The sequence below is a fragment of the Molossus molossus genome, unplaced genomic scaffold (genome assembly GCF_014108415.1).
Source record: "Molossus molossus isolate mMolMol1 unplaced genomic scaffold, mMolMol1.p scaffold_m16_p_8, whole genome shotgun sequence".
Classification (NCBI taxonomy): domain Eukaryota; kingdom Metazoa; phylum Chordata; class Mammalia; order Chiroptera; family Molossidae; genus Molossus; species Molossus molossus.
The window spans coordinates 57,410,779-57,427,455 of NW_023425402.1; the positions used below are offsets into that span (position 1 = coordinate 57,410,779).

A 16,677-nucleotide genomic window follows, 5' to 3' on the forward strand; every position below is an offset into this window, starting at 1 on the left:
CCTATAAAAAGAAGTGCAATGCCATGACTAAGAGGATGGACTGGATGCAGAAAGCCTAAGTCCGAATCTCAACTCTGCTACCTACTTAAGCAGACAAACAGCGGGCAAGTGATTTTACTATGTCTCCATTTACTCATCTGCAAAATGGGAATAATAATACCTATTTCATAGGGTGGCTGTATTCAAGTAAAATGCTTGGAACCATACCTAGTATATCATAGGCACTCAATAAATGTTAACTGTGTATCATTATCACCACCACCACCACAATCATCGGCATCAAAAAACTGATGCCAGTCTGAGAACTGGATAGTGCTATGACTAACACCAAATTTATAGTTTTTACTTAAAAATAATATGTAACTGAATTAAATATCAAAATCACCTAAAAAAAAGACAATGCGTATAGGAATGAATTATTTCTAAATGAATCGGCAAGCACATTCAAAAGATGCCCGGCACAAAGAAAGTTTATGAAAATTAGCCTTTAACAGAAATAAAAATCAGTTTACATATTAATTCAGAATTTCAATACTGAATAAATTAGAATTCATCAGAAAAATCTAGATTTTTCAATAGACTGCAACACATAATTTTAAATGCTAAATTCAAACCAAAGTTATAAAGTTACCAATAATTACTTGAAGAATTTTATATTATAGTGAAATCCTACCAACCCCCATTTATATAGATTCCAAAGTATGTAATTTTAATTTTAAATACATGTTTCAAAATTTAAATTTAACTCCATATTCTGAAAATTATAGAGAATAAAAATTAACTTTTGATTCTATACTTTTTTTTTCCATTCTTCATTTTAATTCTTATATTTGCACAGATAGCTGAGTCAAAAGATGAAGTTACTGCTTTTGAAAATTATTCCAGCAAAGCTTAAAAAAAAACACCCCTCAAACCCTCAAAAAAGCTTCACAAATACACACAAAATAGGTAATGGACCAAGATGATTTTAGAGATATTCCTATTCTGTTTGAATGCTAAATATATATATTTTATTGCTATAAAATCTTTGTAAAAATTTCTAGACAAACAATATTTACTTCTGTATTAGAAAATGTAGTAAAAATCTGTAAGAAACAAAGTAATATTTATTTTTAATACTACAATTTTAATCTACACATGTATATGCATAACAGAGTATTTATACACACACACACACACTTTTTTTTTCATTCCACTCCCCTGGTGGTAGCCAAGAATAAATGTTTTGTAGGTATAACAGATAATACATGAAAATTGTGAGAGAAAATTTTAAACCAGAAATATTTTAGTTACATAAGTTTTAAGATTAGAAGAGGTAAAAAAGCATTATAATTAATATGTTTTATATTAAGTCTATTTAGCAGCTAATTGACATAAAATTTAAACCAAACTCACAGTAAAGAAGCTGCTCCTGAAATCCATATTTTGATATCAAAGAATTCACTGCTGTAGGCCTTTATAGAAAGAAAACAAAACAAAAGATTCTTACTTGTTATACAGTTACACATATTTATGAATTAAAAGACAACTAGGATAATTAGTTTATTAAAAAATACCAATTAATTTAAAATAAATAAATGAAGGAAAAACTGCATCAAGTTATACATCCTTAATGAAAATTATGCTACTGAAATACCAGGGGAATGGATGTGTCTTCCCAATCCAGGAATATTTGCTTTCCTACCAAAATTTTTACCTCAGATTTAGTGATACCTGACTATCTGCCTTGTCCTTTACTGTGTGTTTGTTTTTCTTCATGTTATTCTTTCTGTCTGGGAGGTTCTTTCCCTACCTGGGTATAGTTAAGTGAATGTTATATGAGTTTATTTCTGAAGAAAAATGAGATCACAGATGTACTGAAACAAATCTGAAATGATGTACTCCCAGATTCAGGAGATGACTGACAGGGATCCACTAAAAATGCTTTTTGTGCTCACCAGTATTTTCTGTAATGACTGCATTTTTTAAAAAAGCTTTAATGAGGTGTAATTTATATATCAGAAATCCAACCAATTGCAAATATACAATTCAAACATTGTAATAAATTCAGAGTTGAGCAACCATCACTACAATCCAGTTTTGGTACATGTACATCACCCAAAGAGCCCCTTCATTGATGTCTGCAGTTAATTTCTGCTGCCACCCTTACAGCTAGAAAACCACCGAATTGATTTCTGCTTCTATAAATTTGCCTTTCTAAAGGTTTCATATAAATGAAATCAACATGTGATCTTTTGAGTCTTCTTTCTTTCACTTAGCATGCTTTTGAGGTTCACACAGGATGAAGTTTGAAACAGTATTCATTCTTCTTCTCCTCACTGAATAGCACTCGTGTATGGACATACCACACCTTTTGCTTATCCATACATCACTTGATAGACATTTGGGTTGCTTCCAGTCTGGGAATATCATAAATAATGCTTCTATAAACACTTGTGTTCATGTCTTTGTGTGCACACATTTCTACTTATTTGGGGTGGATCCTGTGAGTACCTTTCTTTTATAATAATTATACATTTTTAAGTAAGAAAACTATAAAAAAAGGATGTATAATTTGTCCCCCTATTAATTTTAAGCCAATTATGCCTATTCTCTGGTTTAGGTTTAGTTTGTTTTTATTTTTATGTATATACTTAAGAGACTTTGAAGTCATTCCAACTACTTGATCCTCTGTTGTTGATTATTTAAGATGTTATACATTTTCTCTATGATAATCTTGGGAGAGCAGAAACAGTTATCTGGGTATAAATTGGTATTTAAAAATGCCTGTGTTTGGAGATTTTTGACTAAATTATTATTTTTACCAAGTTCTTGTATGGATCTATTTGTTTTGCATTAAATGTCTACTGAATTTTTTTTTTTTTTTAATCCTCACCGGAGGATATTTTTCCATTTTTTTGTACAGATAGAATGGGAGGGAGAGAGAGGAAGGGAGAGAGAGAGAGAAACATTGACGTGAAGGGACACATCGAGTGGCTGCCACCCACACGACCAACCAGGGCCGGGGACAAACTGCAACCGAAGTACGTGCCCCCAGCGGGAACCGAACCCGGGTCTCTCCGGACCGCAGGCCGACGCTCTAACCGCTGAGCCAAACTGGCCAGGGCTGAAATTTTTCAGCTAAATTATCTAGAGCCCCCAAACCAATTAGATCCAATTAAGTACTCTACTCTCTTCTGTTCCTCTTATAAAGATTACAGCTGTCTCATGTTTTGTTTTATTGTGTGGTTTTCTGTTCCCTTCTATCTGAAAACATTCCTACAAAAATGTAGAGAGCTCCTGGAAGGACTTTATCTTAAAAATTCCAGCTGCATTATTTATTGAGTGTTCATAAATGTTTAACTGAATTGCACAAAACTTCTAGCTTTTTTTGTACAATGAAAATGCTCAATTTTAATTTTAATTTGGAATACAATATAGTTTAGTATACCTACATATCTCACTCTTATCACTAATTACTCTCTGCTCTCCTTTCTGGCTACCAATAATAACAATAAATATAAACTTCCCTGAAGATAGACAAGAAAAGTGGAGTGGTTCCTTATATTTAAGAGGCAAATATGATGACATGATGCATTAAATAGAACTCTCTTAAAGTCATATAGTTGGGCCACATCTTCTGAGGCTCAGAATTTGTTTTGTCTTCAAAATTTAATAATACCTCCACACAGAGAAACTCGAGGCTATTATAAGTCATGAAAATACAGGGTGGGCAAAAGTCGGGTTACGGTTGTTGGTACGGAAAAAGAGATGCAGGCTATGATTATTACAATAGCTTTATTAACTCTGTGTTTTGTATACTCACAACTGTAAACATACTTTTACCTGCCCCTGCATTATTTGCTCATCTGATAACTAAGCTCACCACAATAGTAAAAAAATTGTCAATAAGAATTTTTTTTTTTTTTTTTTTACTAAAATAAATGTATAGGGTACAGAAAAGTTACAAAATTAAATCCCTCTCCACTCCTCTCACTCAAGTACTAAGTTCCTCTCCCAAAACAACTACCATTACTAGTTTCTTGTGTTAGGCAGTGATCCGGTGCAAATTATGAGAGCCTATGTGGAGTAAGGAGGGCATCCTCACAGGGAAGAGAACTGTAGCAGCAAGGGAGATCAGTCACAGAAAAGGGAATTAATCCAGTAAGTAAATATATTAAAGAAAATGGAAGCTAGTTTTCTCACAGAGAAGGGAGTTACAAATATGGAAAACTTAGTGTTGCAAGGAAATCAGAAGCATTGGTGTGAACCCATGGTTTTTGATACACATAAATACAGATACAGAAGTATACATACAAAGTGAGGGTGGGGGGTTAATACATTTCTGTATGTGTATCCCTTAGTTTGTCTGCTGAAAGGGCTTGGAAGCAGTGACAATCCAACAGCAATAAGCAATCTAGTGTTCAGATTTTGGTTTCTAAATGCCATACTCCACTAAAGGGAACCAAGGCTCCTTGGGAAATGAATTCAGGGATGGACTAGGCAATGTATTTACTGGGCCTGAAACATTTTGTTGTATAAGAAAGAGAAGACGTACTCCAAGAATGATGGGGCCATGACAGAAGTCAGACTGAGGGGCCTGCCACTAGCTCAACCAGAGCCACTTTGAAAATCTAAATACCAATGATAATAGATTATAACCCAATGAGTAAAATGGGGAACCATGAGTCCACAGTGATTTTAATAAATGAATAAACTGAAAGTCTGATGAAACACAGGATAACTTACATGATCTCAAACTGCCCTCCCCATGAACACTTAATTATAAAGGAAAAACAAGTATCATTAAGAGAAGCCCAGCAGGTATCTCTTTATTAAGAAGTTACAAGGCACAGCATCAGTAACTGGAAAAAAATTGACATGGTATATCACCTGATGGGACTGAATGACAAAAACACAGAATCATTTCTGTGTTATTCCTGCAAAAGATGCATAACCTGAATATCAGCATGAAAAATATAGCAGATAAGCAAAATTGAATATTCTACAAAATAACTAGGCTGCGATCTTCAAAAGTGTCATGGTCATGGAAGTCAAGGAGAGACAAAGTAAGTGTTGCAGGTTGAAGGTGACTAAGGAGACATTCCATTAAATGCAATATGTGATCCTTTTTCTATAAAGGACATTACTAGAACAACTGGTAAAACATGAACAGGATCCAAGGACTGGAGGATAGTAATGTATCGATGTCAATTTTCTTATTTTGATGTTTGTATTATAATTATACAGGACAACACCCTTGTTTGTAGGACATACAGACTAAAGTTCTTGTTGTTATGGGACATAATAACAGCAACTTCCTCTCAAATGGGGCAGAAAAACAAAGGTTCTCCTGCAACTTTTCTGTAAGTAGGAGATTAATAAAAAAAAGAAAAGAAAATTGTTGCATTAGATTGCAAGATCCCCCCTCTAACCTCCCAGCCTTTTATACCACAGTGCCTTACATGTATTAGGTGTTTAATAAATGCTTTTGATTTGTTGACTGACAAAAAGAAGCTACTGTGGCTGCTATGTAAAAAATTTCCAGAAGGTAAGAAACACAGAAGGGGGAATGGTTAGAAAACTACTAAAATAATCCAGGTAAAAAAATGGACTGAAGTGTTTGGAATGGTGATGTCAGAGAAGTAAGATTACATAAATATTTAAAATACAGAATTCAAAAGACTGTGTGTTCTGGAAAGGGGAGTGAGACAGTGGATGTTATAAAGAATGACTCCTAGGTTTCTGACAAAACCAACCAGATAATAACATACACTGGTAATGAAAACACAAGTGGAAGAACTAATTCAGGTGGGGCGGGGAGTGGGATAGTCAGGAATAGTAAGTTTTTAAAAATATACTGAATTTGAGGAACTTGTAAAACATTTCAATAGAGATGCTATGCACATAGTATGAGTCTGAAATTTAAAACAAAGGTAAAATCACCTAGGAAACAGTACAGGACTGAAAAGATGGCCTGAAACTAAACTTTAAAAGCTAGGGAAAGGAGGAAGAGTCAGAAAAGGTGACTTAGAAGGTACAGCCAAAAGTGGTAAGAAGAAACCTAAGCAAAGTGTGGTGTTTAAAAAAAGGGGGTGGAGGGATAAAAACATTTCAAGAAGTAAGATGTAACTGGAATTAAATGCTGCTGCAAAGTCAAGTAAAACAAGGACGGAAAGTACCCATTAGATTCAGTGATACTGACACCACTGATACATAAGTGGCAGAAGCAAGATGGGTGAGTTGAGAAGTGAGAGAAGGTAAAAAACTGAAACAGTAAGTATAGACATCAACTCTTGAGAAGGTTCACTTTAAGAAACAAACAAGAGCTCAGCCAGTGTGGCTCAGTGGTTGAGCATCGACCCATGCACCAAGAGGTTGCCAGTAAGATTCCTGGTCAGGGTACATGCCCAGGTTGTGGGCCTGATCCCCAGTGGGGGGCATGCAGGAGGTGGCCAATCGATGTTCTCTCTCATCGATGTTTTTCTCTCTCTCTCCCTCTTCCTTCCTCTCTCTCTTAAATCAATAAAGAAAAAAAGAATTGAAAAAAAAAGAAAAGAAAAAAGAAACAAACAAGGGCCTGTCCAGAGGTCCTGGTTCGATTCTCGGTCAGAGCACATGTCCACATTCTATTCCTAGTAGGGGGTGTGCAGGAGGCAGCTGATCAATGTTTCTTCTCACATGGGTGTTTCCATCTCTCTCTCCCTTCTTCTTTCTCTTAAACGTCAATAAAACACATATTTAAAAAGAGAAGAAGAAGAAGAAAACAAGATAGTAGATGTAGGGAAATATGGGGTTGAGGGAGGTTTGATTGTTTTCAAATTGGAACAATCTGGACTTATTTAAATACTGGTGGGACTCAAAAACCATAAGATAAAGTTAATGACATAGGAGAAAGAAGATAGTTAGAAACGTAGGTTTTCTTTACTCCATACTGAAGTTTGTCACATAGGCCCAAAACATATCAGAAATTTTCACATTGACAACCTAAAAGTTATTTAAAAAAAAATTTTTTTTTAATCCTCACCCGAGGACATTTTTTCCATTTGGTTTTTTTTTTGTTCAGATAGAGTGGGAGGAAGAGAAACATGACGTGAAAGGGACACATTGAGTGGCTGCCACCCACACAACCCAACCAGGGCCAGGGAAAAACCGCAACCGAGGCATGCACCCCCATCGGGAATAGGACCCGGGTCTGTCTGGACCGTAGGCTGACGCTCTAACTGCTGAGCCAAACCGGCCAGGGCTAAAAGTGATTTTAAAAGTTAACATTGTTATTCATCAGAATTGTAGAATGTTATTTAATAAAAAGAGGTCTAAAATCCTCTAGCCCGATCTAAGGCCCAAAGAAGTTAGGTGACTGACTTATCTGCTCAAGGTTATGTGGTTACTGTGTGATAGAGCTCTGACCCAAGGATAGAGCTCCATGATCCCAGAGTGACTTCACATACAGATCTGGGGAGTCTGCAGAGTGCATCTGGGGCCATGAGGGTGGTGAAAGTAGGGAGGAGAAGGAGGAGGAGGAGTTGTGGGTTAGAGAGCGTAGGGTCAGCTACATTCTAGGGTTCTAAAATCCCCACTCCCATTTCACAGAAGTTCCCCTGCTATCCGTTTAATAAACTAGGGTCCTGAATGAGACTGTGCTTAAAATAAAAGCTTCTAGAAAATAAATGATGCAAACCATGATCAAGGAAATATACAGACTTTAAAACATGCTTACCTGGTAATAGCACTGAAGAGTCCACGGATGCGTGCTTTATGTCGAGCTACAAAAGCTTCAGTAAATATTACTCCTCTGTTATCAAGATCAATGTGTCCATTAATAATTCTACCTAGTCGCTGAGTTAGTGCCTGGGGGTAAAAATGCAAATTTTTATAAATTTTAAAGAAAAAAATTACACACATACATTTTTATGGTCTTACTAAAGTCATGCTGAATGATGCTGTATTAATCTTATAATTGAGAAATTCCAATAAGCATAAATAAGATATGCATGTCGAAATCTAGATTTAGGATCTAGGAAATATCATAATCTCATGGCAGAGCCAAGAACTGAATGAGTTCAATAGCTGCTATGTTAAAAGGCTTAGTTAACTGCTAATAAGGACTATTTCTAATGTAAAATAGATTAATTAATCACTTTTCTAGAGATAAGCAATTTGAAACATACAGACAGCCAAGAAATATACATGAGTTTTGGAGAAGACCCTCTGTGATGCTTCTAACACTAAGAGAGAGAGATAAATATTATTCCAATATTCTGCAACCCAAGGAAACACAAAACCTGAAAAGTTATATTCTTTGATGCAAATATTAATAGGTTATCTGTGCCCAGAAATCTACACTGGCAGAAAACCTGATTTCTTAGTAACCTCCAGAGAGTATTTTTCCATAGCTACAGTATGATTGAAGTCAGGGCATCTGAAATAGTCTGGACATATTTCACATCCCAAGATAAGCTAAATCTACTCAAGTCAGCCTAGCTGATACTTTTATGGTATAGAAAAATGCTTTTCAATTAACTTCTTAATAAGCTTCCATAATAATGCTTGTGATAGCAAAAAAATTAGAATGAAAAATATTAAGAAACCATATACATTTCCAAAACCAGTAGCACAGTTTTATTTTTTTTAAAAAATCATTTAGATCTATTCTGATACTTTTAAGAAGTGTTTTAAAATATTTTTTAATATTCTGTGATTAACATGTATTTTTTCCATTTAAAATAGAATTTAGGCCCCTGAAATACTATGTTAAGTAGATCTATACCCTATATGGTATTTTAGATACAATTATAGGGGAACTGACTTTAATAAAATGGGTGAGTAAATCTATTGGTATTATAAATTAATTTCATGCAATTAAGCTTCGGTAAATTTTTATAAAGTAGATTTTCTTAAAGCGACATATAACTATAAAGAGATTTGGCTTTTCCTTTATTTATTCCAGTAAGTACAAATCAAAACCATCATTTATTGAGTGCCACCATTGTGCCAGACATTTCACCAGGTATATCATGTATATAACCTCATTGAAGTCTATGAAAAAGACAATTATTCCCATTTCACAGATATGTCAGCTGAAGCACAAAAGAGATGAAATAATTTTTCTAACACTGAATAACTAAGCAGTGGCATAGAGAGAGTTCAAATAAAGGTCTAAAAGCTCAAGCACTTTGCACTGCATTAAGTGGACTTCCGTAATTCTAAAATGTCAAACTACATATCTGTAATACTTTCAAAAATAAAGACTGATTTAAAAAAAGAAAACAGCCTCTATTTTCAGGTAGCCCAGTTACTACAGTATAAATCAAGATATTTGAGTATTCACACAAATACCTAAACTTAAGAAACATTGAGAGATTCCTTGATTCTTCCTCCAATCACATTGACAGTTTAGAGCAAAAAGTGACATCAAAAGATACTGCTACTATTGACATTCTGGGCAAGAAAATTCTTTCTTGAGGGGATGTCCTGTGCATTGTAGGATATTTAGCAGCATCTCTCACCTTTTGTTACCCAACAAATGCCAGTAACACCCCGTTTAAAATATAATCTTCATCAGTTATTTCTTAAAATATAACTGGGCAATCAGAACTGCAGATATGCTGGTTATAGTTTCTGTATAACTGATACCAGAATTCTTAAATAAACCTATGCACTTATGGTATTCTTGCTATTGCATCAAAGCAGGTGTAGACCTTGGTCTATTCATTGTTTTTAAGTGTGTCTCTGGGTCAGGAAGATTATAATTATTTCCAAACGGTCTCATCAGAGCCATCAATGTACAAGTATACCCAAAATGTGTTGCTACAACAGCAATAGTCAAATACTTGCAAAAAATCAGTTGATGGTAAGAAAATCTAGTTTTTTCTCTCCCATTAAAATTTTTTGTTTTTCTAAAAGGACACATTTTACTAGTAAGAAAAAAAAAAAAAATACCTGTGTCAGAAAGTTTCCAGGAAGATCATAGGTTTTACACAGTTCTGATATGGTTACCTGACCACTTTCTTGCAATTTATCATTTACCTCTTCTGCTAACTGATCCAAATAGCTTCTAATAGTAAAAACAAACAAACAAAAACAACAAATTAGGAATAATGGTTTTCCTCTTTTATGTTTAATTTCTATTGCAATAAGATATGCCCCAAATTGAATGAAAAGAGTATGTTTAGATATACACTATTCATTACTCACATTCTGAAAATTGTTTTTTCATCGTTGTAGCTAAAGTAAGGTTAATCAAATGATATATACTTGGATTTCTTTAAACAATGGAAATTTTGCAGTCATTTTTCATTAACATTGTTGGAACAAATTTGTTTTCAGAATTAAGATCATATAGGAATAATTGTAAAAGTTATGTTTTGTGTTGCTTTAAGATTAGAAAAAATCAAAGTTTATATTATTTCCAAGTACTCTATTAAGTACAATGACCTTTATATTGAAAATCAGCATTATAAGAGTGCTAAACAAAATATTGACTTGGCTACAATTGTTCTAAATTTAAATATAAACACTAATTTTTAAAAAACCTATACAATAAAGTGCTCTTAAATATTGTACTTACTCATCTATCAGTTGTCCCAACACTAGCTGAACATGCTTTTCTGATTTAATAATGTCACCAATTCTATTTTCAATATGAGTCAGATCCACATTAATTACCTTGAAAATAAATACATATTCTGTTAGTGATAAGTTCATATTGTTTCTTAAGTTCACAATTATATATTTAGAACTACCTTTTTAAAATCTTAAGTCTTATTTGGACTTCAAATTTATTTGAAATATTGTAAAAAGTCTTAGTCAAATAAAAAAGCAGAGGCTTCTTGCTTATTTATTTTCATTTCTGAACAATTATACCTGCTAGGAAAGTTTGTGTTAAGAAGTTACATTTTCTGATGAACTCACAGAAAGAGAAACTGAAAAAACAATCCCATTTACCATCGCTCCAAAAAAATTACGATACCTAGGAATAAACTTAACCAAAGAAGTAAAGGACCTATTTGCAGAAAACTACAGGTCATTGAAAAAAGAAATAGAGGAAGATATAAAAAAGTGGAAGCACATACCCTGTTCATGGATTGGAAGAATTAACATCATGAAAATGTCCATACTACCCAAAGCAATCTATAGATTCAATGCAATCCCCATCAAAATACCAACGACATATTTCATAGAACTAGAACAAATACTTCAAAAGTTCATATGGAACCAAAAAAGACCCCGAATAGCCACAGCAATCTTGAAAAAGAAGAACAAAGTAGGTGGGATCACAATACCAGATATCAGGTTATACTACAAAGCGACTGTAACCAAAACAGCCTGATACTGGCACAAGAACAGGCATATAGACCAGTGGAACAGAACTGAAAACCCAGAAATGGACCCAAGGCAATACGCTCAATTAATATTTGACAAAGGTGTCAAGAGCATACAGTGGAGTAAAGACAGCCTCTTTAATAAATGGTGTTGGGAAAATTGGACAGCTAGATGCAAAAAAATGAAACTAGACCATCAACTTACACCATACACAAAAATAAACTCAAAATGGATAAAAGACTTAAATGTGACCCGTGAATCCATAAAAATTCTAGAAGAAAATGTAGGCAACAAAATTTCGGACATCATACGGAGCAGAATTTTCACTGATACATCACCTAAGGCAACAGAAATAAAGGAGAAAATGAACACATGGGACTACATCAAACTCAAAAGCTTCTGCACAGCAAAAGAAACAATCATCAAAATGGAAAGGCAACCCACTGTATGGGAGAACATCATTGCCAATGATGTATCAGATAAGGGGTTAATTTCCAATATATATAGAGTGCTCATACAACTCCACAAAAGGAAGACAAAGAACCCAATTAAAAAATGGGCAGAGGAGCTGAATAGACACCTCTCCAAACAGGACATACAAATGGCCAAGAGACATATGAAAAAATGCTCAACATCACTAATCATCAGAGAGATGCAAATTAAAACAACAATGAAGTATCACCTCACACCTGTCAGAATGGCCGCCATCAACAAATCATCAAACAACAAGTGTTGGCGAGGGTGTGGAGAAAAGGGGACTCTAATACACTGCTGGTGGGAATGCAGACTGGTGCAGCCGCTATGGAAAACAATATGGTGCTACCTCAAAAAATTAATAATTGAACTTCCATTTGACCCAGTGATCCCACTGCTGGGAGTATACCCTAAGAAGCCTGAAACACCAAAATGAGGAAGAATATATGTACCCCCATGTTCATAGCAGCACTATTTACAATAGCTAAGATCTGGAAACAGCCCAAGTGTCCACCAGTAGACGAATGGATAAAAAAGCTGTGGTACATATACACAATGGAGTACTATGCAGCAGTAAGAAAGAAAGATCTCTTATCCTTTGAGACGACATGGAGGGACCTGGAAAGTATTATCCTAAGTGAAAGAAGCCAAGCAGAAAAAGACAAATACCACATGATCTCACTTATTTGTGGAATATAATGAACATAACAGTCTGAGGAATACAGTAGACCCAGACACATGGAAGTAGGGCACAGACTGACATCCCTCAGAAGAGGGGATGGGGGGTGGGGGGTGGGAAGAGATAAACCACAGAACTTATATGCATGTATGCATGACCAATGGACATGGACAACTAAGCCGGGGAAAGGGTGGAGGGGGGGTGGGGTGGGGGTGCCAATGGGGTAAAAAGGTAAAATATCTGTAACAAAAAAATAAATAAAATAAATAAATAAATAAATAAATAAAAAATAAATAAATAAAAAAAAAAAAAAAAAAAAAAAAGAAGTTACATTTTCATATAATAGGCACTAGTTCACAGAAGATTCACCAGTTTCTTTTTGTTGCTAATCCTCATCCATGGATATTTTTTCCTCTGATTTTTATAGAGTAAAAGAGAGGAAGGGAAGAGATAGAGCGAGAGAGACAGCGATGTCAGAGAGACACATGAATAGGTTGCCTCCTGCACACATGCCCCAAGCAACTGGGTATGGAACCTGCAACGCAGGTACATGCCCTTGACAGGGAATTGAACCCAAGACCCTTTGGTGCAAGGGCTGAGGCTCTAACCACTGAGCAACACTGGCCAGGGCATTCACCAATTTTTTTTTTTAGTCCACATTTTTCAATATTTTGTTCAGATAGAGTGGGAGGGAGAAAGAGAGAGAGAAACATCGATGTGAAAGGGACACATGGAGTGGTCGCCTCCCACACGACCCAACCAGGGCTGGGGACAAACTGCAACCGAGGTACGTGCCCTTAGCGGGAACTGAACCCAAGTGTCTCCAGACCACAGGCTGACGCTCTAACCGCTAAGCCAAACTGGCCAGGGCCATTCACCAATTTTTTGTATACAGTATAACTTGGTAATGACATGTGCACTTACATTTTCTAAAAATGTCTTCTACTTTTTTATATTTCTCTATTACTTCCACATACTAAAAACAAGTGAACTTGTGAAGCTAGTGATTTTTTTCCTCCCCAAATAACATAAATCCTGTAATTACATAAAATGACAATTTTGAATTTATTTAGTAAAGAATAAAGAATTAGTCAACTGAGAAAGAACTTATTAAATTGATTTAGTGCATTAGTAAGAAAAACAATTACTTCTTCACAAACATTATACAAAATCTGATACCTGTATTAGTAAACACTTAAGACTTTGAAAAAATTAATAGTATAAAAAAATGTACAAATCAAAGGAAAAAATGTTTTATGGCTTAAAAATTTACCTGTTGCAGATCAACAATGTTTACTCGACCTTTAAAGAAAAGACATTCATTTATTTTAAATTATGTCTAAATACACACTAGTCAAAAATGGTAAATTCTAACAGATTTATATTTTGGACAGTCGAAGTCCTCCTTCTACAAAAGACATACAGCCACAATAATAATACACCATTAGCTGTATAAGTCTTCATGGCTTATAATTTACTTTCAATATATCATTTGTCACATCAGGTCAATTACGAACATCAACTAATACACTCATTGACTAGATCTATGGAGGCTGTTTATCGCCCTTCACTATTATCTACTGTCACCAAAGAGATATTGACAACTAAATTCAGATGAATTTTTTTCAATTATTTAAAATTGGTATTAGAAAAAGAAAATATATTAAGTATAACAAATAATAGGTAATATTTTATTATCACTATGCAGGAAAATAAAAAAACAAGGATATAGCTGACAACAGCTAATAAAGAGTTGTTTCTATTTTAATCAGTGTTCAAATTAGCTCTGTAGTTTGTTCAAATTTTTAAAAGACAAAGGAAAATGAAACTTTGTGTGTGCTTGTAATAGCATTTCCTATAATATAATATGTGTAGCATCATTCTGAATTGTTTCCTAATTTGTAATTACTTAAAGGTAAGTTTAATAAAAAGGGGGGGGGGCATTGTTAGCACAGTTTTGGTTTTCAACAATCTATATACCTTTAAAATCTTATTCCCTTCATAATTACCACTCTAATAGGCAGCTAAGTACCCTCCAGAGTTATGTAATAAATTCATGAATTGTGAAAAGAAACAACTGAATACCTCACACATAGACATATAGCTCAAATATTAATGCTATTTTGTAAAGTGATAATATCTGACTTCATTTAAATTTTATGATGTTTAGCTGAACCAGATAAAAATATTAAGGCTGTTAACATATTGACAATTGAGAAGGGTGTCATAAAACTACTGCATAATCATGGTCTTAAGGTTCCCCCCCCCTTCCAAAGAACCAGAAGAGAAAACCAACAACCACCAAAAAAACCCCTAGGGAATTACTTACCACCTCGGATATGTAGCTCATCTTTCATTTCTTTACTAATTTGGGCTGGAGTAACATATTCCTTCCCATCAAGTGTGTGAACTACTTCTAGCTGTTTCTGAGCAATCAATTTATTCACAATCTCAATGCAGTTCCGCTCTGATAACCTTGAGGGAAACAAGAAAAGTTTTAAAAATTCACTTGACACAGTTGGTGCTTAATAAAAGTGACATAATGTATGAAGAGAAGCTTTTAAAAAGTAAAATGTTTGGATAAAAAGTCAGTAGGTTCTATATTACAATCTCTCTCTCTTTTATTACTATGCTGACAATTCAATGAGTTAAAAAAAAACAAAAAACACCACTTGAGAAGTAAGTACATTCACATGCACTTATACCACGTATACTTTAGGTAGGAAAAGCCCTGGCCTACTTCCACACAATTGGTCTGCAGGCAGATCTGGCCTAGGAAAACCAGAACTGCAGCGGTTAGTTACCTAAGCACTAAAGCACCATACATATGTGCCCTCGTTTGCTCTGCGCTCCAAAATACAGCATCCAGGGATTAAGGTCTCCAGCCCCATAAGGAACAAAAACATCAGAGGCAAGTAACAGACAATGGATAAACAAGGATTCTATTAGCATTATATGTGTTCTGTTAAAAAGCTGAGTTAGGGTGTTCTAGACATATGTCCCCAAATTAGTGGCTTGGGAGGAAATGTCAGTGTCCAGGAGTCCCTACATATTAGAGATGGGCACTTGGGTCTGGCCTCGCACATCTGTTCCGGTGAGCAAAAAGGCAAAACGTTTGAAGAGTCAACACAGAATTTGCAAAGTACTGTCCCTCTCCTTTCACGCTCCCTCTAGGTTAGGAACTGTACACAAGGCAATGCCAGTGTCTCGGGGACAGGTAGGTGAGGATTACGGGGACACTCTGAAAGCTCGGGGTCACCGCCCGGGCCATCGTGGGGGCGGGTCGCGTAGGCACCTGGCTGGAGCACGTCTGGGGGATTCAGGGGCATAGGTCTCAGGTCTCCGGGCCAAGAACTGTCCTCGGAACCACAATCTCGGCTCGGGGAGGAGGGGTGAGGCGCGGCCGCTGACAGGCTGGGAAAGTCTGGGGTCAGGGGCCAGGGACCAGCGGCCTCAGATCTTGGAGAGGCCGCCCTGGGGCCATCTCGGATGCCTCAAAGGAAAGGGAGGGTCGGGCACCTCTGCGTGGCCTCGGCGAACTGCGCCCGCTGGAAGTCGGCCGCCAACCGCCTGATCTCCTCCCAGGCGTCCGCCATCGCGGCGCTACTGGTCCAGCCTCCGAGAAACAGCAGACACGTCAGCCCAGAGGCAGCGGAGCCGAGGCGGAACGGGCCGCGCGGAGGGACAATAGAATACTCGGCCGACGCAATTACCGAACGCGCGCGCGCAGCACCGACGGGACAGGCCCGGGAGCCGCAGCCCCGCCCACGCCGCGCGGGAGGTGTGGCCTGCGGGTACCAGCGGGGCGTGGTTTGCGGGGAGACAGGCCCTGAGGTCTCTGCGGGGCTGTGGGTGGGATGCGGAGGGGCCTAGGTAGTCAAGTGTTACCTTAGTCTCTGTTTGCTTTATCCCGAAAGTGTCCGCGCAGTGATAATCGAATTAACCACTTCTTTTTCTGCTGCCCTCTATTTTTTTTGTTGGAGGATGCGGCCGAGGGGAGGGGGGCGGGGACTCGGGGAGCAGTAAGGAGATGTGCCTGTAATTAGCATCCCCTCTACAGGGAATCATATTTAATTTTTACATGGGCTCACAGAAAATATACTTTTTAGGAGACAGGTGGGCAACACTACTGAAGATAATTACTTCGTTTGCACAAGGATGAATAATTCAGATACCATAATTGCTTTCATGTATTCTAGAGCCTTTCCTATTTCTCTTAT

General features: G+C 36.4%; 1 protein-coding gene across 2 annotated transcripts in view; it reads right to left on the reverse strand.

Annotated features, from left to right (window-relative positions):
* Nucleotides 1-16,081, reverse strand: part of UFL1 (UFM1 specific ligase 1) — a 32,521-nt gene extending 16,440 nt beyond the window's left edge. Inside the window, exons 1-7 of one of the 2 annotated variants that reach the window (XM_036249226.1) lie at nucleotides 15,977-16,081; nucleotides 14,787-14,932; nucleotides 13,731-13,759; nucleotides 10,550-10,647; nucleotides 9,922-10,036; nucleotides 7,700-7,830; nucleotides 1,396-1,454 (exon numbers count right to left, since the gene is read on the reverse strand). In XM_036249226.1, coding sequence (XP_036105119.1) covers nucleotides 1,396-1,454; nucleotides 7,700-7,830; nucleotides 9,922-10,036; nucleotides 10,550-10,647; nucleotides 13,731-13,759; nucleotides 14,787-14,932; nucleotides 15,977-16,053 — 655 coding nt within the window. In that variant the 5' untranslated portion in view covers nucleotides 16,054-16,081. Of the gene's footprint in view, nucleotides 1-1,395; nucleotides 1,455-7,699; nucleotides 7,831-9,921; nucleotides 10,037-10,549; nucleotides 10,648-13,730; nucleotides 13,760-14,786; nucleotides 14,933-15,976 lie in introns of those variants that run through there. The other variant, XM_036249227.1, reaches the window with a different exon arrangement.
* Between the last annotated feature and the right edge of the window lie 596 nt (nucleotides 16,082-16,677).